At 43.2% G+C, this 21,799-nt stretch overlaps 1 protein-coding gene across 3 annotated transcripts; it reads left to right on the top strand.

Moving 5' to 3' along the window:
* The first annotated feature begins 3,539 nt into the window (after window positions 1-3,539).
* On the top strand, window positions 3,540-21,721 carry DUS1L (dihydrouridine synthase 1 like). Of its 3 annotated transcripts, none has more exons than XM_088661508.1 (14): window positions 3,540-3,611; window positions 5,370-5,616; window positions 7,011-7,119; window positions 8,064-8,114; window positions 10,034-10,146; window positions 10,955-11,037; window positions 11,262-11,365; window positions 13,338-13,482; window positions 13,671-13,767; window positions 14,107-14,195; window positions 15,307-15,473; window positions 16,024-16,061; window positions 17,461-17,536; window positions 21,231-21,721. In XM_088661508.1, the coding sequence occupies exons 2-14, from the start codon at window positions 5,380-5,382 to the stop codon at window positions 21,377-21,379; spliced, it is 1,458 nt and encodes a 485-aa protein (XP_088517634.1). In that variant the 5' UTR covers window positions 3,540-3,611; window positions 5,370-5,379; the 3' UTR covers window positions 21,380-21,721. The 3 variants fall into 3 exon arrangements, with proteins under 3 accessions (XP_088517634.1, XP_088517636.1, XP_088517635.1); XM_088661510.1 differs by having other exon boundaries at window positions 3,540-3,810; XM_088661509.1 differs by having other exon boundaries at window positions 3,540-5,135.
* Window positions 21,722-21,799: the final 78 nt, after the last annotated feature.

Below are 21,799 nucleotides of genomic sequence, written 5' to 3'. Positions count from 1 at the left end.
TGGGAGAAAGAATGTGATTTTACAGATCACCCCGGATTCCTTAGCGGTGGATTCCAACACATCTAATTTATCCTGCACTGAGTTCATGAGGATTTACTCCCAGGTTGCTGTATAGGATTGTAGCCTAAGCCTACTTAATAGCTGAGGCAGCCTTGAATCCATACTGATTAGGCATTATATAAAGGAGCCAATTTGCAGTAATTAAACCAAAAGTATAGTGTTTTTATTATTAGAGAGCATTACTTATGGCAATTCTTGTTCAGGCTGCTAGTTGTAACATTGGGATACAGAATGCATACTTGCACTGAGATGTTTGGGAGAAGGAAAGATAAAAGTTCTTGCATTATTTATTTCAAAACAAAAGCTATAATTCAGGAATGTCTAAGCTTTACTATGTCCCATGTAAACTTTTAAGTGGTCCCATGATGAGTGGAGTCTGCTTAAATAAACAACTTACCGGAGTCTGTATTGCGTCATAGCTCCCATTAGTTTACTGTTCTAGTTAGAGGTACCCTGTAGTTAGCCGTGTTGGTCTGCCGTAGTTGAAACAAAATTTAAAAAATCCTTCCAGTAGCACCTTAGAGACCTAGCTGGTCTCTAAGGTGCTACTGGAAGGAATTTTTTATTAGTTTACTGTGATTAATGTATCTAATCATATCTAGCTGTGCCAACAGCTAGCATTTGATAATACCCATGCATGTTTTTAAGTGTGCATTTATTTTGCTTATACAAAATTGAGCAATGCTGCCACCTGTTGACACTGACGCAGAGAAGAAGAGTCAGCACCACAAGTCATGAAGGCCCCAGGCCCCAAGACCAAGCTGGAGCCTGAGCTTGTCAGTTGGGAGCCCCTTGAATCACATACTCCTGAACAAGGGACCCCCCCCCCCAAAAAAAGCCAGGTTCCTCTGAGGCTCCCGCTCCCTCTACGCTAGGAATCTCACGCTCCCCAGTGCCTGCTTATCACCACAGGCAACACACCAGGCAGGATCTAACAGGGCGGCAGAGTGCTATGCTCTTTAAGGTTCTTAGGTCTCATGAAATAGATAAGAGTCTGAGAAGGGTAAAAGCCAGGAGGAATACATAAGGGCTCAGTGGAAACAATTTGTCTGCTAGGAACTACCCAAGGTCTTGCAGTAACTGCCTGGCCCTACTGGCTAGCCCATGGGTAGGCAAACTAAGGCCCAGGGGCTGGATGCAGCCCAATCGCCTTCTAAATCTGGCCCATGGACGGTCCGGGAATCAGCGTGTTTTCACATGAGTAGAATGTGTCCCTTTATTTAAAATGCATCTCTGGGTTATTTGTGGGACCTGCCTGGTGGTTTTACATGAGTAGAATGTGCCCTTTTATTTAAAATGCATCTCTGGGATATTTGTGGGGCATAAGAATTCGTCCCCCCCCCAAAAAAAAATAGTCCGGCCCCCCACAAGGTCTGAGGGACAGTGGTCCGGCCCTCTGCTAAAAAAGTTTGCTGACCCCTTGGAGCCTGATTGATTGAGTACAGGCAGCCCGCTGTTTACACATGTTCACTATGTGAGTGACTGTATACTCGGAAACAGTGCTTTTTTTATTGGGAGACGCAGGGGGACACATACCCCTAAACATTTTGTGAATCTAACGGGAGAAGAAACTTAAAATGTTTTAAAAGTAAGTTTCTTCTCTAGCACGGTGAATTGTCAGTTCCATTGCTACCCCGGATAGCGGCATCATTTCCTGAGTCTAAGACGGAATGAGAGTACCCCTTAACAATTTTTAGGGGGAGGAAACCACTGCCCAGAAGTGACCCGGAAACAACAGAAAGACGTCACTAGAATGTTACTAAGAGGGTGGAGGTGGAATGGGGTGGGGGCAGACAGGGCACAGCTGAGTGGAATGGGGGTGTTTGCAGACTTTTTCAATGGGTTTCACTTATACACAATTTCACTGATATGCATGGTGCCTCAGAACGTAATCTCCATATAAATGGGGAGCACCTCTCCTTCCACCAAGCCTCATCTGTCCTCCTGGGTTCCTGCTTGGTCAGTTCAAGTCGGTCCACAGACTTTCACATTGCAGAAAACAACCATGCCCAAACTCAAACAGTTTCTTCTCTTCTCATTATATGGAAACAAATACAAGAAAGCCATTAACAGTACATTTTTCATTGTTAAAATGTAAACAAGATTAGGGCAAAATGAAAACCAGTAGCTCTTAACAAGTCTGTAAAAGTTGCTTACAAACTGTTCTAAATTGGAATACAAACTTGACAACTGATTCACCTACATGAAAGCATGTACTTATGACCAGGAAGGCCCACACTAGGTACCAAATGAAAACACAGGGCCAGCACAGGAAGTGGTATCCCTGTGTTGAGTTCTCCAACAGTCCCTTCTTACATATAGTATGATCTCTCACCCATAGCACAATGTTACCACATCATGCATTTTCCACTTACTGACTGCTGCTGATAGGGACAAGAAAATGCACAATACAATGACCTCATCATGTAGTAATAGAATAAGTGTGACTACACCTTTTGGGAGATCAGAGGAGCACTTGAGACGGGTGCTGAACAGCGGCAGTCCTTTCATCTCTAGTATTTTCGGTTCTACCCTTGACTCAACAAAGGTGGGAATAAATAAGTATTACACACACACACATGCACATGCCTAAATTCATAGGCAGCATACAAAGGCATAATCTCACAACCCAGGAAAGGGTGGGGAGGGAGTTTGGCCCTTTCCCTAGCTACCCCATGCAGCCACGTTCCACTCTGCTATTATTGCAACCAATGTCGAAGGAAACAAAACCACATTTTCCCTACAGCACTACATGCCTTATTATCATTATTGTAGGGACGCAGGTGGTGTTGTGGTCTAAACCACTGAGCCTCTTGGGCTTGCCGATCAGAAGGCCGGCAGTTCGAATCCCCGCAACGGCCAGTTCCTCCCAACCTAGCAGTTCGGAAGCATACCAGTTGCAAGCAGTGGAAAGGTAAATGCGCCAGTAGTGGTTTAGTCCATGATCCATGATCCATGCGCCAGTAGTGGTTTAGTCATGCTGGCCACATGACCCAGAAAAACTGTGGACAAACGCTGGCTCCCTGACCCCATAGTCGCCTTTGACTGTACTTAACCGTCCAGGGGTCCTTTCCCTTTCTTTTTTTATTATCATTATTAATTGAATTTATATACTGCCCTATACCCGAAGAGGTCTCAGGGCGGCTCACAGAACAAAATCAAAATATAAAACCGCAAAACATATAAATCAAAATAAAAGCAACAACCCAATAACATCTCCAACCCCCCCTTGTGTTGAACAATTCTCTGGTGTTTTTTGCCCCGGGGTATTCTGCTAACTCAAAGAAACCTCGCTGCCCGCTCCCGCCGTCGTTGTGAGAGCTTTAAATGCACAGCTGGCATAAGGCGCTTCCTAGCATGGGCGAACCTGTCCGCTAGGGGGAGGCCGGGAGGGGCCGGGTTTCCGCGCGGCCCCTTTCCGCCCGCGCCTCCGTTTCCGAAGGAGCCCCGTTTGAAGTTGCACCGCCGCTGTGCCGGTCGGAGTGGGATGGCGAAGGCGCCGTCCGGTTGTCTCAGCGCCCTGCCCGGGGCTCTGCCTCAGTAGGAACCAGGTACCGGAGCGGGAGAGAGCGGAAGGCTCGGGCTCGGGCGCCGTGTACTCTGGAGGGCAGGCTGCCGGGCGGGAGGGCGCGGCTCCCGGCCTAATTTCTCGGGGGCGGCCGCCCTGTTTGAGCAGCGCTAGGCTGGGCGCGTTTTAGAGCCGAGCGGCAGGGAAAGCCTTGTGGCCCCGGAAGGTCCTCCGCCCGGCAGGTGCCTCGCCTTCTTCAGCGCAGCTCCTTTTCTAATGCCAGCCTAGAAAGGAGCGCGGAACCGGCCCCTGTTGCTCTATTGCAAGGGGGGGGGTATATTGCTAGCGCCATAGAACAGCTGCTCTTCCTTTTATTTATCTGACCATAAGAACATGCAAACCTACCTAGTTTGGATAGGGGAGCCTCCACTGCAGGGTTGTTGTTGTTTTTGTTGTTTTACGTTTTCATTTATTCCTTTGTATTTTATGCCGCTTGCTTGTAGTAAGACCTCCTTAGACTCCGTAGTAAGACACGTTTAAATGTTGAATAAAAGCAGTTTAAAACAACTTGCATCTTTAATTAAAATGAACAGTTGACAAAAGAGAGAGAGAGAGACTAAAACACACTGGCAATAGCCTTGCCTCCACAAAAATGTGCTTTCCGTATAGTGTGTAAGCAAATGGATAAAGCCGTAATCAAAGCAAAGTAGGCAAACTGAGCAATCTGCTTGCTCTAAGCAAATCAATGTACTTTCAGTTCCCTGCTTTAAACAGCATTGGTAAAATCCCAGTCCTCTGTGCCTCGCTGCAGTCTAGTTGGAACTTAAATGCTGGCACCATGATGACAGAATAGCAGGGGTGGGGAGAGACAGGTGAGCCGCAAAGGTACAGCTGGGTTGGCACCTTTGTCACCATTGTGCTTCCACCAATGCTGCTGTTTTGGACTTAGCAAAATAGAAGGCTGAGGAGGAGGGAATCAGTGGCAGAGTAGGATGATTTTTGGGCGGCTGTCCCGGGCTGTCCCAATGCAGCCTGCCTAAGCCACAGTTTGGCCAAACCTTTGGCATGTATATATTTGTCAGCTCTGTAGTGGACTGATGTGAGGCAGCAGGTGGGTATCCCCAGCCTTGCAGGTATAGTTTCATAGGACAGAGGGAGTGGTATAACTATCACTTACCCTGAAGCTTTGGTCCACAGCCCCTTTTTCTTGCAATACTTTCGCCCATGTGAATGATGTAAGGATAAGAAGATGAAAGTGTTGCATTGGTGCTATTTGTATAGTAGTGTCTCAATATAACATCACTTTTGAGCATTGGCTTGCATACAGTAATATCAAAAATATCAAAATGAGTGTTGCTGTGATGTTGTGAATCCTTTTTTGCAATACTATAGTGTCAGACAGCTCACACTGATGTTCACAGAATCATAAAATGATCATAAAATATAAAAAGACAAGTAGGAAATGCAGGATATTCCAAAATATGGGATACTGTGTAATCCTGTAAAAGAACTCTTATTTGCTCTTGCTCTTCACTAACAATCACCTAGAAGAACAAAGAAGAGACCTGTAAGTATTTGAATTGCACATTACAGGGCTCTACAAACATTTATTCTTCTTGCATTATTTTCTTTTGCGTGGGTTTTTTTTGGGGGTGGGAGGAAGGGTTCCCCAAATGTTTTGTGCATTTTTTAAGCATGCCTACTGCAGAGAGCTGTGTATGGAACAAAGCTAAAAGCCATATAAACTGTTGCTTACTTACTAGAATCTATTAGAGAACTTTTTGTTTCCATTTTCTTCCAGTCAAGAGAAGATGCCCAAACTTGAGGGCTTTGAGTTCTGGAGAAACACGCTGAAAGGTGCCCGTTTTGTGGTTGCTCCCATGGTGGATCAGAGTGAACTAGCTTGGAGACTGTTAAGTCGCCGTCATGGAGCCCAGCTATGTTATACCCCTATGCTGCATGCTCAGGTCTTTGTCAGAGATGCCAATTACCGTAAAGAAAACTTGTATTGTGATGTGTGCCCTGAAGATAGACCTTTGATTGTGCAGGTAATAGCTATCACATAATTTCGCTTTATATTTTTATGTTGTCCTTTAGTGGTGGCTTTTGGAAGAAATGGCTTTAAAATAGCTAGTGTTACAACAGCCATTGTAAAATAATAATTGCACATAACCTTAAGAAGGACAAGAAGATGCATGTCTAGCAAGCCAAACTCTCCCCTTCTGGGTCAGGGAATGGAGGAGTTGACACAAATGGACTGCCCAGTCCAAGCCCTGCTGTGCTCATGTCAGAATGTCAGAAAGCAGGGGCTGTGTCTTCCCCTCCCCCACCCTTTGACTTAAAAAGAAAGTAATTCCTTCCCTTTGTTCTCAGTGGCTTATCACACCAACTTCAGGGCTGGCATGTTTTCCCTTGTTCTAGGGGCGTATCAGGCTTTGATTCTAGCAGATCTGTTGCCTCCCCTGATCCCCCACCCCAGAATGCCTCCTTTTTGCCCTCTCCAACATCAGAGCACCAAGAGCAGAGGAGGGACTTTAGTTAGGAGGGCTCTGTGGGGGCACCTTCATCTCTGTCTATGGACAAAGAAATTGCAAATTCCTGTGGTCCCCAAGGATGCCCTCCGAAGGACCACTGGATTCTGCTCTTAGGCTTCTGCAGTTGGAGTGCTTTCCGTGTTAGAGGTACATTTCGAGTATGTTTGTTTGGTTATGCAAGCTTGTATCATCATAAGAATAGAAACCTTACCATGATTGATCAAGAAAAACTATTCCTTTTTGTGGCCATTGAGCACTCCTTGTTTATAATTATCATTGTTCACTTTTCTCATCTGATGTCTAGACATGCATTTAATCCATTTAGATCTTTGTGGGAGGGCTAAAATGAATAGTAACAGGATATGAAACAGTGTGCTGCAGGATGTGAGAAATTAGTATGGAAACTACAGGGAAGATTACTACATAGGCGTAGGTTCGGGAAAATGATCTTGGCATTAATGACAATCCTAAGTAGTAAGGAGCTTAATTGAGTAGTACTGAAGGAGCGTCTCCACCCCCGTCGTTCAGCCCAGACACTGGGGTTCGGCTCCGGGGGCCTTCTGCCAGTTTCCTCACTGCAAGAAGTAAGGTTACAGGGAACCAGGCAGAGGGCCTTCTCAATGGTGGCGCTCACCCTGTGGAATGCCCTCCCACCAGATGTCAAATAAATAAACAACTATCTGACTTTTAGAAGACATCTGAAGGCAGCCCTGTTTAGGGAAGTTTTTTAATGTTTGAAGTTTAGTTCTGTTTAATATTCTGATGGAAGCCGCCCAGAGTGGCTGGGGAAACCCAGCCAAATGGGTGGGGTATAAATAAATTGTTGTTTTGTTTTATAAACGCATTGTCATACTTGGGTGTTAAAGTTGCCTCTCACTTATTCTTTGGCTTGTATGCCTGTTTCACAGTTCTGTGCCAATGACCCAGAAGTGTTTGTCCAGGCTGCCTTGTTGGCTCAAGATTACTGTGATGCCATTGACTTGAATTTGGGGTGTCCTCAAATGATTGCAAAAAGAGGTATGTGCAAACCAAAACCTTAAATAATTTGGATGGCAATGCTGTGCACACTTATATGGGTGGAAGCCCCATTAAACATAGTAGGATTTGCATCTTAGTAAAAGTGCATAGCATGGCATTACTTAATGCTCTTGAGCAATTCTAATCTGGATTAATTTGTGAAACTTTACAGTCCAGTCTTAGACATTTTTACTCAGACGTTGAACATTAATTACCATCCAGTGAGTGAGTGTGTTTAGGGTTGCAGGCTTGATTTGTGCAGCAGACTCTGAATCAGTCCTTAATGTATATGCATTTTAAACCTCTCATAAAGTTCAAGTGCTCTCTCATGTAACACCCTGCTGGTGCCTTATAATTTAAGCTTTTTATATTTCTCTAATTTGAAAGACTATTAAGGAAACAAAGGAAGCAGATTCTATAGTCAGATAATGGAAGGACAGATCAGGCTTATAGGAACTCTAGTTGGTGTGAGCAGAATATGAATGTAATTAGAACTCTCTGTGCTGCAAATTTCAAATCCTTGCAGTTCTGGCATAAAGAGTGAGATAATAGTTTGTTACTTTGTTTATTTTCTAAATACATTTTGAAAAACAATGTTATGTTTCCCTTTCCCTGCCTAAGTAGAAACATTACTGTGGGTCTACAGCTATAGTTTTCATCTACAGTGGAACCTCGGTTTACGAACACCTCGGTTTACGAACTTTCGGTTTACGAACGCCGCGGACCCATCTGGAACGGATTAATTCACTTTCCGTTACTTTCAATGGGAAAGTTCGCTTCAGTTTATGAACAGACCTCCGGAACCAATTGTGTTCATAAACCGAGGTACCACTGTATACAGTACAGTACTTGCCTGTTTTATGTTGAAAACTTTCCTATCAATGTGTCTCTACTAGGCCGTGATTTTATGGGTGGTTTTTCTTTGTGTGTGTGTTTGTATGTAGGTCACTATGGAGCATTCTTGCAGGAGGAATGGAAGCTTCTTCAGAAGATGAGTAAGTCCATGATGCTCTTGAGAAAGGAGCAGGAGAAGAGCAGAATAAATAAAAAATGCAAAGGATTGTCTTTGGAGCTCATAACAGCAGGACTTGTCATCCACCAAGCAGGGCATTAATTTTGTTCCTTGACACAGGATATGATGGTTCACTGTATACTATTTGTCTAATTTTTTTGCAAGTTTCTAGCTGTTCACAAATCTGCAGCTGTGTTGAAGCACACAAACATGGTCTCTGCTTATGATCCAGAGTATAAAATGTGGAATTTGCAACCTCGTGTTCAGTGGCTCTGAAAATAATCATGTAGGTGTAAATGGAGCTGTCACCTGTTTATCAATGGGATTATCAGCACTTTGCTATTGGGAGGTTGTCACGCACACAGACTCTGAAGCCTAATCCAGTTTCAGGAGTTGGCGACCAGAAAAAGCTCTGAAGCAACCAAAACTGAGCTTGGCAGGCTGGAACGCAACTTAATGTAGTTTATTCTAATATCCTGTCTAACCTGTAGCATTGTCATTTGACTGTTGTGCTTGAACCTGGGAATCCCAACCAGTTATGACACATAATATATTGTCTTTGGCAGGTTGCTCTTAATCTACTTTAGCAGATTGTTGTGAAACTTATAAAAAAAGAGTTTTGTGGAGGAAAGACAGGATGTAAATATAACAGCTATGCATACGCAGTGTGCATTATTTAATTTTTAAATTTAAAAAGGAGACAGCATTTTTTAGAGGTCAGTTGAGGTGCATTGTTCATTACTGTATCAAAGAAGTGAAAAAAGGAAGGTAAAGCTGTTGAGAAGGGTGGTAAATGAAAAAGAATCCCCTGATATTATGTAAAAGCTGCCCTATAACACAGTTCTTTGGGCAGCTCACAAAAAAAGAAATCAGCAATTAAAAGTAGAATTTTTAAAAGCATTAAAACTACAGCAGATTAAAATCGGAGAGAGAGAATAAAAATCACATAGCTAAACAAAATTAAGACCACAGCTTCATTTAAAAGGCTTGGGGAAATGAAAAGTTATTTGCCTGGTGCTGCAAAGATATTGGAGGAAGTGCCTGGCAGGCCTATCAAGGGATAGCATTCCATAGCCAGGGAGCCACTACTGAAAAGGCCCTTTTGCCCCTAACCACCTGCTGGTGGGGGCAGCTAATAGAGGATCTCAGATTTCAGGGTCTGGATAGATATATGTAGGAAGAATTGATGCTTTAAGCAGTATGAACACACTTCTGTGGAAAATATGCATAGTAGGATTCAGTATTTCGTGCCTTTGGGGAAATACCATTTTGGGGGTTTTTTTTACTCCATATAGTTACTCCTAGTTCTCCCTCTAAGCATTCGTCATTTCACTAGCCTAATTTGGAAGGGGATGGTTAGTATTGTCAAACAATTGGGAGTCAGAATCCTTGCTGCAAATCCTGCTGCAAATCGCTCAAGAGATCTACCAGTAGATCCCATCTACCTTCTGCCCATGCCTGGCAGATAATACAGTATAAGCAGTACATGGGGTGAAAGGGGGTGCTACATTAGAAACTGTCTTAGAGAAGACAACTTGCAGCCCAGTCTTTCCCTTTGCCTGCCCCTGTATCCCAAAAGCTTCTCTTGAACAGTGTTGGAATGTGTTGCACAGTACTGCAGTGCAAGAGAAGGAAGTATCCAAAATGCGGTGGAGCAATCTTGTGCCAGCAGAAATGCACTGTGTGCAAATTTCATCCGCCCCATTTTAGGACCTTCCACCCTACCCTTCGGATACAGTTCTGTGTCACACAGCACATGCTGTCCTTCTGAATAATCTCTGGCTAGTAGAACGGTCTGCAGGGGGGAGGTTGCACGGGCTTGCCGCCTTCTTTCACAACCGTTGGATACGGCCCATGATCTTTTGACTTCAGGCATTCACAATTGTTATCTTTGTTTTCCAGTTGTGTTGGCTAATGAGAAGCTCTCTGTTCCCATCACATGCAAAATCCGTGTTTTCCCAGAAATTGGCAAGACTGTGAAATATGCCCAGTTGCTGGAGGAGGCTGGTTGTCAGGTAAGAAGCTGGCAGTTCCTGTTTTGTTGCAAGGCTCTAATATTGTTCATTCAAACAGATTTATACAGTAACTCAGAGAGATTTTTTTAAAAAAAATTAAGTCAAAGTATTTTTTGTCAAAGTTAGAAATAAAAATTCAGGGAGGGATCCAGTGTCACATTATGTTGGTTGTTCTATCAAGGCAAGTATTTCAGATTGCCAGACAGAATGAACCCCCTTCTTCCTGCCCCCACTGCTCTGGATTTCGCCTCCCCCCCAAACCCCCTCAAAGCCAATTTCTGGGGGAGGGGGAGAAGCCCTATTGCACAAGGGAAAGTCCTTGCACGGGCTTCCACTGACAGTACTCATCGGTCGAATCCTGCCCAGCTTTCCTGACTTTGGTGGTTGTTTTTCAACAAGCTGGAGACATACTGTTTTCTCCTGTGAAAAGAGCCAGCAACATATTAGAAAAGAGAACATTGCTGAACGATCAAAATGGAAATGAGCAGGAGAGATTCCCAACAGTGCTCTTGCTCTAACTGTATATTTATCTGTAGTCCCATATCAAAGTTTCATTATTGATCCGAATTAATCTGGGATAAGGCTTACAAGATGAGCTCTATGTATGATTTTTAAAGACACGGCCCTGGTGACCAAATATAATTTAGCTGAAATGGGAGGATTCCACATAAATCAGAATCCCAAGCCAACATATGATATACCGGAAGCAAGGAATCCTGTCACATTTCATATGCTGCAGCAAAGCAAATGTACCAAAGCTATGTGTTCGTCTTACCTCCCTTGAAAAACAAATACAACTCTGTTCCAGCTGCTGACTGTCCACGGTCGCACGAAAGAACAGAAGGGGCCTCTTGCTGGCGTGGCTTCCTGGGAGCACATACAGGCCGTGAGGTATGGGAACTACAGCTTGCAAGGTGTCAGGGAGGCAGTTTTCCTAACTAAACCTTTGACTGTGGGGTGAGATACATACAGCTGAGGGGAGGGGTATTATGCATGTTGCTTTAACAGCATTAAAATGGGTTTTGTTTCCAGATGCTCTTGAGTTTGCTTTCTGTTTTAGTTTTATTTGTGCATTTATTTGATTGTTGCTTTTGCATTTCTGTCTGCTGTCATAGAAAGGCTGTAAACATCCCTGTTTTTGCAAATGGAAACATCCAGTACCTCAGTGATGTGGAACAGTGCATTCAGAAGACAGGAGTTCAAGGTGTCATGAGCGCAGGTAGGAAGAGAGAGCTCCTCCTCCTGGATAATTGTGTGATAAGTCGTGTTTAGATATTTTATAACACAGCCCATATTCAAATGATACTGAGTGATCTTGCTCCAACTATGGTTATGTGCTGTTGCCGCTGTTTTGTTTTTTTATGCCACTTTGTGAACATTTTAATTCACTTTGTGAATTAATGTAAACAGCTTGGAATTCATGGAGGTTACCGTACTTAGCTAGAGTAAATTTTAGAAGTTTCAGTAGAGAGGCCAATCGTTCATTAGAATAGGGCTGACCTTGGTTGACAGTTGGGATACTTACATGGAAAAATAATAAGGTTAATAAGTGGAGGAAGCAAATAATTATGTGCAAAACTGGGCACAACAAATGGATGATAAAGGGTTGTTTATGCATTGGCCAATGTAAGTAATACTGTTAAGGAAGTTGTCCAAGCTTATAAGATCTATCACTAGAGGTCCAGGTGACTCCAGCAGCTGGGAGTGCTTTGTTCCAGCTTTGGCTGACAAGATAGCGACAGCTGTTTCTGGACCAGGATAGCCTGAGCACTGCAACCCATGCACTGGTAACCTCCAGATTGGGTTATGTGGAGCTGCCCTTGAGGTTGAGCCAGAAGGTGTAGCTAGTGCAAAATGTGGCAGTTCAACTACTCAGTGGGGCAGAATATTGCCATCATATTACACCACTGCTGAAAGGATTGCACCGGCTGCCAGTTAACCAATGAGCCAAGTGTAAGATGCTGGTACTGTACTTGCATATACAGTGGTACCTCTGGTTAAGAACTTAATTCATTCCGGAGGTCCGTTCTTAGCCTGAAACTGTTCTTAACCTGAGGTACCACTTTAGCTAATGGGGCCTCCCGCTGCCACCTCGCGATTTCTCATCTCATCCTGAAGCAAAGTTCTTAACCCAAGGTACTATTCCTGGGTTAGTGGAGTCTGTAACCTGAAGCGTCTGTAACCCGAGGTACCACTGCTTATAGTATATATACAGTTTGGGACCAACTTAAGATGCTTCATAGGAAGTAAATAACTCTGGAAGCTTGAAGAGAGAACTTGACTCCATCATGGATTGCCAAGTCCTGCTGCTCATCCCCATTCCCTTGTCTCAGAGGACTGCAGTGGGAGCAGTTGCCTAGTTGGTGGAGGTTGAAGGCTTACACCACAGAAGACTAAGGATGAGAGCAGAAAATTCTGCCTGAATAATCCTGGCACCATCGGGCACCATGTTATTTCTGTCCCTAATACTACATGGGATTGTGTTGGGCAGATCTTTAGTGATCAGCTTTGAGAGACACTTGGGACCATAAAGCAGGCTATTTACTATTCTAAATAAATAAATCTAAGCTGAGCCACGGAGGCAGCTATATTCCCTTAAAAATTACTGGTTCAAGGATTAACGGTTGTCCAGGAACAGCAAACAAAGATGATCAAAGACTTGTTTAGGCCTTTGTTTTGGAAGGTCGAGATGCTACAAAGGCTGTAGTCTAGGACAAATCCCTGCTCAGCAATGGAAAATAATGGCTGTCCCTAGAGAGATGGCTATTTCTCAGTTACACTTATCTCACAGTGTCCCAGTGTAAAATTCTTCTCCACCTTTGCAGAAGGTAAGGAAGCAAATCTCAGTGACTGAGGGCAGAACTATTATCACATTTTCCAACATGTATTTGCATAAGGAGCATAAATACAAGTTCATTTAAAAGGAAGAATTTACTGTTGGGAGCAGTAAGTGCTCAATCTTTCCCATACTTACAGATTCATCCCTGAAAATCTCCCGCCCCACCAAAAGCTGGAAAAGAGCTGAAAACGGCTTGTGGTCATTGGCAGGGGATAATTGTCATTTGAGGAAAGGTTAAGCACCCCTTGCCTGTATAATTGCATCATTGGACAAACTGTGGTTTGGAAATCTCAAGTGTTTTATCAGTCAGTAACAAATGCTGAAAACTTTCCTCTGCCCCCCCCCTTTTTAGAGGGCAATCTTCATAACCCAGCTTTGTTTGAAGGAAGAAACCCTGCAGTCTGGGAGATGGCTGAGGAATATCTGGAAATAGTACAGCAGTATCCTTGCCCACTGTCCTATGTCAGGGCTCATCTCTTCAAGCTCTGGCATCACACGTGAGTGATTCTGCTGCTTATGTCCCTGTTTATGCTGTGGAGAGGACTGAGAGCTTGATATTCACTGTTTTTATATCATATGGCAGAACTAGAAATCTGTGCTCCACTTGTTTGCATCTATCTTCTGCACATATTAGTCCTTAGAGAGGGAATAGAATAGAATGTCTCAGAGTGTTTGTTCCCCTCAGGTTGCAAGTTCACCAGCACCTGCGTGATGAGCTGGCAAAAGTGAAGACCCTGGAGGGACTTGTGGCTGTCAATAGAGAGCTGAAGTTGCATTGCCAGGTATCAGAAGAGGTTTTACGTTGTCGGGGCAACCCTAAATCTACTTGGGGAAGAGACTCTTAGGCTCCCTCACTGGGCCAACCAGATGTGTTGACTCTCTTAATCACCATACTGCCCTCTACTGCCTGTCTTATCTCTTTGAGAGAGGGACAGCACTATTTGCAGAATAAGTTTGCTAAGTTCACAGGTATTATTATTATTATTATTATTATTATTATTATTATTATTATTATTATTATTTCAAATATACATTGTTTTCCTCTCCATGTTTGTTCTCCATGTGAATTGAGGACATTAACTTGTGGCTGAATTTGTCATTATTCAATCATTTCTCCACAGGAAGAAATAGCCAATTTGAAGGAAGATGAGAAGCCAAAAGGAGGATTGCCTTTCTTCCATTGGATTTGTCAGCCATATGTCAGGCCTGGGTGAGTCGCTAAGCGTTAACCCAAAACATATCTTGTGCAATACATACAGCACACATTCTTCTACCCTAAGGATTCTCTATGGTCTTTGAATTATAGCTTAGCAAACCACTGTTGCATTCTCTTATACCCTGCCTTGCAACAAAAAGGAGCAAGGTGAGTGGGGGTCATTGCAAATGCTTGGGCACTTTATTCCCTTTCCTTCTGAATACTTACCCTCTCCCTACAACATGTAAAGGCCATGTAGAGGATATGCATGCTTCCTTACTCTGGAAGCTCCCCTACTCAAGATTTGAGGACTACACACACACACACACACACACACACACACACACCCCTACACCTTAGTCTTCTAAGTTGTGTTACACAGGTTAAACATGTCTCATTGCTTGGAGACAGACAGTCAGGTCATGCATCCATAGTAGTGACCAGAGGAGGAATTACTGCTGGGAGGAGAGCAGAGAGAAGAAATGGCATAGTGCATCTGCAGCAGCGCAACCGTACGCCTTCATCTGCCCCAGCTGCAACAAAACATGTCCCTCCCGTATCAGTCTCTCCAGCCACAGCAGGCGCTGTAACGTTCCAACAGTTTGAACTCACCCTCAAAGGCACACTCCTCCATTCTCTCCCAAGACAGACAGATACCAACATTAATCACACATAGTCACATTGCTTTATTATGCCTGGGTGCTAAGCAATAATGTGTTGCAGCTATAAGATAAACGGACATTGTCATCTTTTTATTTACGAGAGCAGCACTGAAAACCCTTTATTTTAGCATCTGGAAGGCCATAGGCTCCCCAACCCAAATCTAAAGTCTTTGTTTACCATCTCTCTTGAAGAGGACTGGGATGTGGAAGGGGATGTTCCAATGTGTTAGAACTTTGGGTGCCTGATGAAATTACTGTTCCCAAAAATAGTTTGCATGATCTTATCTGGCTCTCTATGAGTGTTGGTTCCTACTTTCTTCCCCCAGTCAGCAACTAGCCATTTTATGATTACACATTCATTCTTTCATAGCATAGCATCATCATTGCTTTTATAGAAGTCTGTATATGCAAAGAGACCAATGATTGGCCTTTGTTTTAAATACTCTGGTGTTGAACCTTCACAGGCCCAAGGAGGTGTGCAAGGAAAATGGCACTAGTGGCATGGAAGGAAGCACCCGGGGTAAACGAGCTTTGGAGGATGAGGATGATGGGAACTCAGATGGTCTCTCAAAGAACAAGCAAAAGAAGAAATTGAGAAATCCTAATAAAAGCTTTGATCCATCCTTAAAACGTAAGTCCACGGGGCTGCAATATTTAGCCTATGGGAAATGGATAGTAATCCCTTTGACCAACATAAGATGCGTTTCTGACTAATGGGGCAGCAGATTTAAATTTTTTATTACCAGTTATTTTAAATATAAGGATTTTTAAAAACTGCAAATTGCAAGTGCCATTTTAGAAGGGGCATTCCCTTCTTATTCAGGAGGGAATGCCACCAGGTTCATGCCTTCTGAACACATGTGCATCCTCTGAAAACAGAGTGTGTTCTTTTAGGATTGGGGGGAATCCCAGAACAGATTTAGGAGGCAGGGGGAGGAGAGGAGGGCAAAGTCCAGTTGCTCAGCATAAGTCATTCTCCTTGTGCAAAGCACTACTTAATGCTGTGTTAAATACAACCCTTCGTTGTTGTTGTTGTTGAGCTTCTTCTCCTGCAGATTTTTTAAAAATGATGTAAACATTGTCAATACCCAAGATGGAGAAAAATGCTCTTCCTCTTTGCACATCAGCAGCAGTTTGAAATGACTAAAACTTTTTTTAAGTCTTTTTTCCTCCCCTTTCAGCTAAATATGCAAAGTGTGATCAGTGTGGAAACCCAAAGGTAGGTCTGTCTTCATTTGGTTTTCTCCTTCTAATTCTCCCTGCAATGTAATTCATACATTAATCATTAAATATCCCTGGGTGAAATTACATGTACTATATCCCTTCCTTGAGCAAAGGGCTCTTGTCATAGTAAAAATGGCAAAACAACAGCCCAGTGAGAAGTTTAAAGAACTAAGTAGTTTTCACTGATTTACCCTATCTCTCCTGAAAGAGCATTCTTAGTAGTTGTTTTGTCAGTGAGTTATAGCTGTGTTGTCTCCAGCTGAATGAATATCCCTAATGGCTGATGGAGACAACTTCCTTTACTGTGAGTTATGTAGGTGTTCATACAAGGTCTGAAAGTGCAGGTAGTGGTCCTATAATTTTTGTGTACACTTCTAGGAACATGTGTACGTTCCATGGAGTGATTTTATTACATCATTAATTTCTGTGTTTGGTTATTTAAATAAGGTAGCGGTTTAGAGTGTTAATCTATATGTATTTAGCTTTTTTTCTTCTTCTTTTTTGCATCCCAAATTGGAATTTTTTCCTTAAAATAATTCAGTTGAAGTGAAATCATGGAGAGGATCAGGCTTGGTTGGCACCCTGTAGTGATCCAAGTAATATTGCAGGTTAATAGCCACTTGTGATTTTTGCTCTGCCTGTTCATTCATGCATCCTCAAGACACACGCTTCTCACCATACACTTGCATATACACATGTACCCCTCACTCCTTACATAGTTACATGCTTCTTGCCTTTACACACACAGCTCACATTCCATATGCAAATACATGCCCAGGATCTCCCACGGTGGTGTACTGCTGACCTTAGTCACTCGCGTTCCTCTGTATATTTGCACATTCCTCTATAAGGTTTTCTCCTCCTCCATGTACACTTAATAATGACGATCCCTTCCTTGCATACAGATAAACTCACCGACCTTTCTCATTGTTGCTGTGTCCTCTTTGTCACTTTCCTAGAGGTTTGGAGGTGTGCCCACAGGGGTCAAAGGAGAGATAGGAAACTACCTGGAAAACATGCTGCTGATAAGTGGCTTTCTCAATCAATATGACCAGGGCGTGCTTCTAAAGGTCTCAGAAGGGCCTGGGCAGTATTTAAGCAGTTTAAATGGATTACTTGCAGCTCATGCACACACCTCATTTAAGTTCCATAAAGCCAGCCTTGTCCTCTTTAATAGGGCACACAACACATGCAACTTGGGGTTGGGTCATTTTTTCTTATGAAAGGGAAAATCTATTAACAAAAAATATTCTGAGAAACCCTTTGGGGTTTGAAATGCCTTTCATACCCCAAATCAACTCTGACAAAGCACTTTATCTACAAAGCCACATGTTCACTGGCAACTTGGGATAAATATGTAAACTTTGAGCTAATTAGTTTGTCTCTCTTCCCAGGGTAACAAATGTGTATTTAATCTGTGCCGAGGATGCTGTAAGAAAAGGGCTTTTAGAGAGACAGCAGATTGTCCAGGTAAGCGAAACCCAGTTCAATTTTCTAGAATACTAGAACACTTTAAAAAACAACAACGGAGTATATATTTCAAATCCTGACTGATTTGGTTTTTAAGTAAAAGCAGCATACTTATTGATGATGTGCTGGCACTTGTGAATTAACAAAATAAATGTGAGGAACGGGGTTTTCTTCAGCTCCTTTTTTAAATGTTCATAATAGATGGCTGAGCATTGGTTGTTTAAGTCAAATTATGGTGTACCATTGAAACTTTGTTGTTGTTTAGTCGTTTAGTCGTGTCCGACTCTTCGTGACCCCATGGACCATAGCACGCCAGGCACTCCTGTCTTCCACTGCCTCCCGTAGTTTGGTCAAACTCATGTTCGTAGCTTCGAGAACACTGTCCAACCATCTTGTCCTCTGTCGTCCCCTTCTCCTAGTGCCCTCAATCTTTCCCAACATCAGGGTCTTTTCCAAGGATTCTTCTCTTCTCATGAGGTGGCCAAAGTATTGGAGCCTCAGCTTCACGATCTGTCCTTCCAGGGAGCACTCAGGGCTGATTTCCTTAAGAATGGATAGGTTTGATCTTCTAGCAGTCCATGGGACTCTCAAGAGTCTCCTCCAGCACCATAATTCAAAAGCATCAATTCTTCGGCGATCAGCCTTCTTTATGGTCCAGCTCTCACTTCCATACATCACTACTGGGAAAACCATAGCTTTAACTATACGGACCTTTGTCGGCAAGGTGATGTCTCTGCTTTTTAAGATGCTGTCTAGGTTTGTCATTGCTTTTCTCCCAAGAAGCAGGCGTCTTTTAATTTCGTGACTGCTGTCACCATCTGCAGTGATCAAGGAGCCCAAGAAAGTAAAATCTCTCACTGCCTCCATTTCTTCCCCTTCTATTTGCCAGGAGGTGATGGGACCAGTGGCCATGATCTTGGTTTTTTTGATGTTGAGCTTCAGACCATATTTTGCGCTCTCCTCTTTCACCCTCATTAAAAGGTTCTTTAATTCCTCCTCACTTTCTGCCATCAAGGTTGTGTCATCTGCATATCTGAGGTTGTTGATATTTCTTCCGGCAATCTTAATTCCTGCTTGGGATTCATCTAGTCCAGCCTTTCGCATGATGAATTCTGCATATAAGTTAAATAAGCAGGGAGACAATATACAACCTTGTCGTACTCCTTTCCCAATTTTGAACCAATCCATTGTTCCATATCCAGTTCTAACTGTAGCTTCTTGTCCCACATAGAGATTTCTCAGGAGACAGATGAGGTGATCAGGCACTCCCATTTCTTTAAGAACTTGCCATAGTTTGCTGTGGTCGACACAGTCAAAGGCTTTTGCATAGTCAATGAAGCAGAAGTAGACGTTTTTCTGGAACTCTCTAGCTTTCTCCATAATCCAGCGCATGTTTGCTATTTGGTCTCTGGTTCCTCTGCCCTTTCGAAATCCAGCTTGCACTTCTGGGAGTTCTCGGTCCACATACTGCCTAAGCCTGCCTTGTAGAATTTTAAGCATAACCTTGCTAGCGTGTGAAATGAGGGCAATTGTGCGGTAGTTGGAGCATTCTTTGGCACTGCCCTTCTTTGGAATTGGGATGTAGACTGATCTTCTCCAATCCTCTGGCCATTGCTGACTTTTCCAAACTTGCTTGCATATTGGGTGTAGCACCTTAACAGCATCATCTTTTAAAATTTTAAATAGTTCAGCTGGAATATCATCACTTCCACTGGCCTTGTTATTAGCAGTGCTTTCTAAGGCCCATTTGACTTCACTCTCCAAGATGTCTGGCTCAAGGTCAGCAACCACACTACCTGGGGTGTACGAGACCTCCATATCTTTCTGGTATAATTCCTCTGTGTATTCTTGCCACCTCTTCTTGATGTCTTCTGCTTCTGTTAGGTCCTTACCACTTTTGTCCTTGATTATGGTAATCTTTGTACGAAATGTTCCTTTCATATCTCCAATTTTCTTGAACAGATCTCTGGTTTTCCCCATTCTATTGTTTTCCTCTATTTCTTTGCATTGCTCATTTAAGAAGACCCTCTTGTCTCTCCTTGCTGTTTTTTGGAAATCTGCATTCAGTTTCCTGTATCTTTCCCTATCTCCCTTGCATTTTGCTTGCCTCCTCTCCTCCGCTATTTGTAAGGCCTCGTTGGACAGCCATTTTGCTTTCTTGCATTTCCTTTTCCTTGGGATGGTTTTCGTTGCTGCCTCCTGTATAATGTTACGAGCCTCCATCCATAGTTCTTCAGGCACTCTGTCCACCAAATCTAAATCCTTAAACCTGTTCCTCACTTCCACTGTGTATTCATAAGGGATTTGATTCAGATTGTATCTTACTGGCCCAGTGGTTTTTCCTACTTTCTTCAGTTTAAGCTGGAATTTTGCTATAAGAAGCTGATGATCTGAGTTACAGTCAGCTCCAGGTCTTGTTTTTGCTGACTGTATAGAGCTTCTCCATCTTTGGCTGCAGAGAATATAATCAATCTGATTTCGATGCTGCCCATTTGGTGATATCCATGTGTAGAGTCGTCTCTTGTGTTGTTGGAAGAGAGTGTTTGTGATGACCAGCTTGTTCTCTTGACAGAACTCTATTAGCCTTTGCCCTGCTTCATTTTGAACTCCAAGGCCAAACTTGCCAGTTGTTCCTTTTATCTCTTGATTCCTTTTATCTTTACATTTACATTTCCTCTTTTCATAGACCCTGGCCACTTTTGGCATAGGCCCGTCTCTCACTGATTACCCTGAGGAAAGGCATTCCTTGATGGAAAAATGGGTTTCCTCAACCCTGTGTTAAAGGATAGCCTAAGCCAAGGACTGCTGCTCCTGGTGCCTAAGGGACCATGATGCCAGCAAAGGCCTTCTTTGGTGCCCCTGAGATGAACCATAATCCCCAGATTGCCAGCTATCATTTTTCTAAAAGAAAGTCTCTAGCATTTTTAGAACTTGGGATATGATACAAAATGTACACACACCATTCTTCTCAATTTTTTGGTGAGAAATTAGCCTCCTGTACCTTTTCAGTGTTTTACTTTGCTTCCTTCTCCCCATCTCCAAGAGAATAATTCCTATGGACACCCATGTATGGGAGAGAGGGGAGATGTATGTGAGAGAGGGAGGGGGAGAGTTTATGTAAGAGAAAGAGAGCGAGGAGAGCTATGAATGTGTGATCTTCGTGTGTGTGTGTGTGTGTGTGTGTGTGTGTGTGTGTGTGTGTGAGAGAGAGAGAGAGAGAGAGAGAGAGAGAGAGAGAGAGAGAGATTGTATAATCTCTACAATCAGAACCAGCAGAAGGTAGCTGACTTCCTATGGTAAACCTGAGGTCATCCAGGGAGCGGGGAAGCAGCACTCACTGTACTCTCCCTAATTTTGTGTTATGACATCCCCCACCCCACCCACCCCATGGCAGCCATTTTATGACTGGTGTTGCATAGCACTTTCCCCAAATCAAACATATACCCACTGGCCCAAAAAGGTTGGCGATTCCTATTCTAAGCTATAACTTTACTCCACTAAAAAAAAAAAGTCATTGGCTGATGGCAATTATGTAATATCACTTGATACAGATTGGAAGATTTTTATTTTTATTTTTTAGTTCTGTGTTTAAGCCCTCATTCTCTTATAAAGGGTGTTTCTTTCCCTAATGGCTCCACTTCAGCTGCTAATTAACCCAGGCACATTTACCATTTCCCTCCCCCCCCCCTTGCAGGTCATGGTCTGCTTTTTAAAACCAAATATGAGAAGTCCCTTTCATGGAAGAATGGCCAGTCCAGTCTGGAGAATATTGAAGTGACAGCACAGAAAGGAGAGGTGGAGGAGACTCTATTGCTCAAAGAAGCTATTGATGGTGTCGCGTGAGGCCTGGAAACTCCTCCTGGATGTGTTCCCCAGCCTCTGTCTCCTTGGGCCAAAGAAATAATCTGCTTCCAGAACACAGCAGTTGACTCCACAGACCTGTTCATAAACGACAGACAAGTCTTACCTAAGGGAAAATGTCTTTCTCAGGGAAATAATCCTGTAATGGAAATAAAAGGATGCAATGAAAGCTTTTCATCCCATGTTCGAAAGACTTCAAAGACTGAGCCAGAAGTGCTGGCCTTAAAATGCTGCATTGGAGACACCTCTACAGATTTGACCTGCCTGTTTTTAAACTGTGTGTGGTTTTAAAATTGGCAAATAAAACTTTTATATCAGAACGTATTTTTGGTATATAATAAATAACTTGGTGGGGATGTTGGCCAGCCCTAGGCACAGAATTTGTTTGACAATGGCAAGTCA

Source organism: Zootoca vivipara, chromosome 2, assembly GCF_965207765.1.
Source record: "Zootoca vivipara chromosome 2, rZooViv2.hap1.1, whole genome shotgun sequence".
In the NCBI taxonomy this organism is placed as follows: Eukaryota; Metazoa; Chordata; class Lepidosauria; order Squamata; family Lacertidae; genus Zootoca; species Zootoca vivipara.
This window is presented reverse-complemented; position numbering and strand designations above follow the sequence as displayed.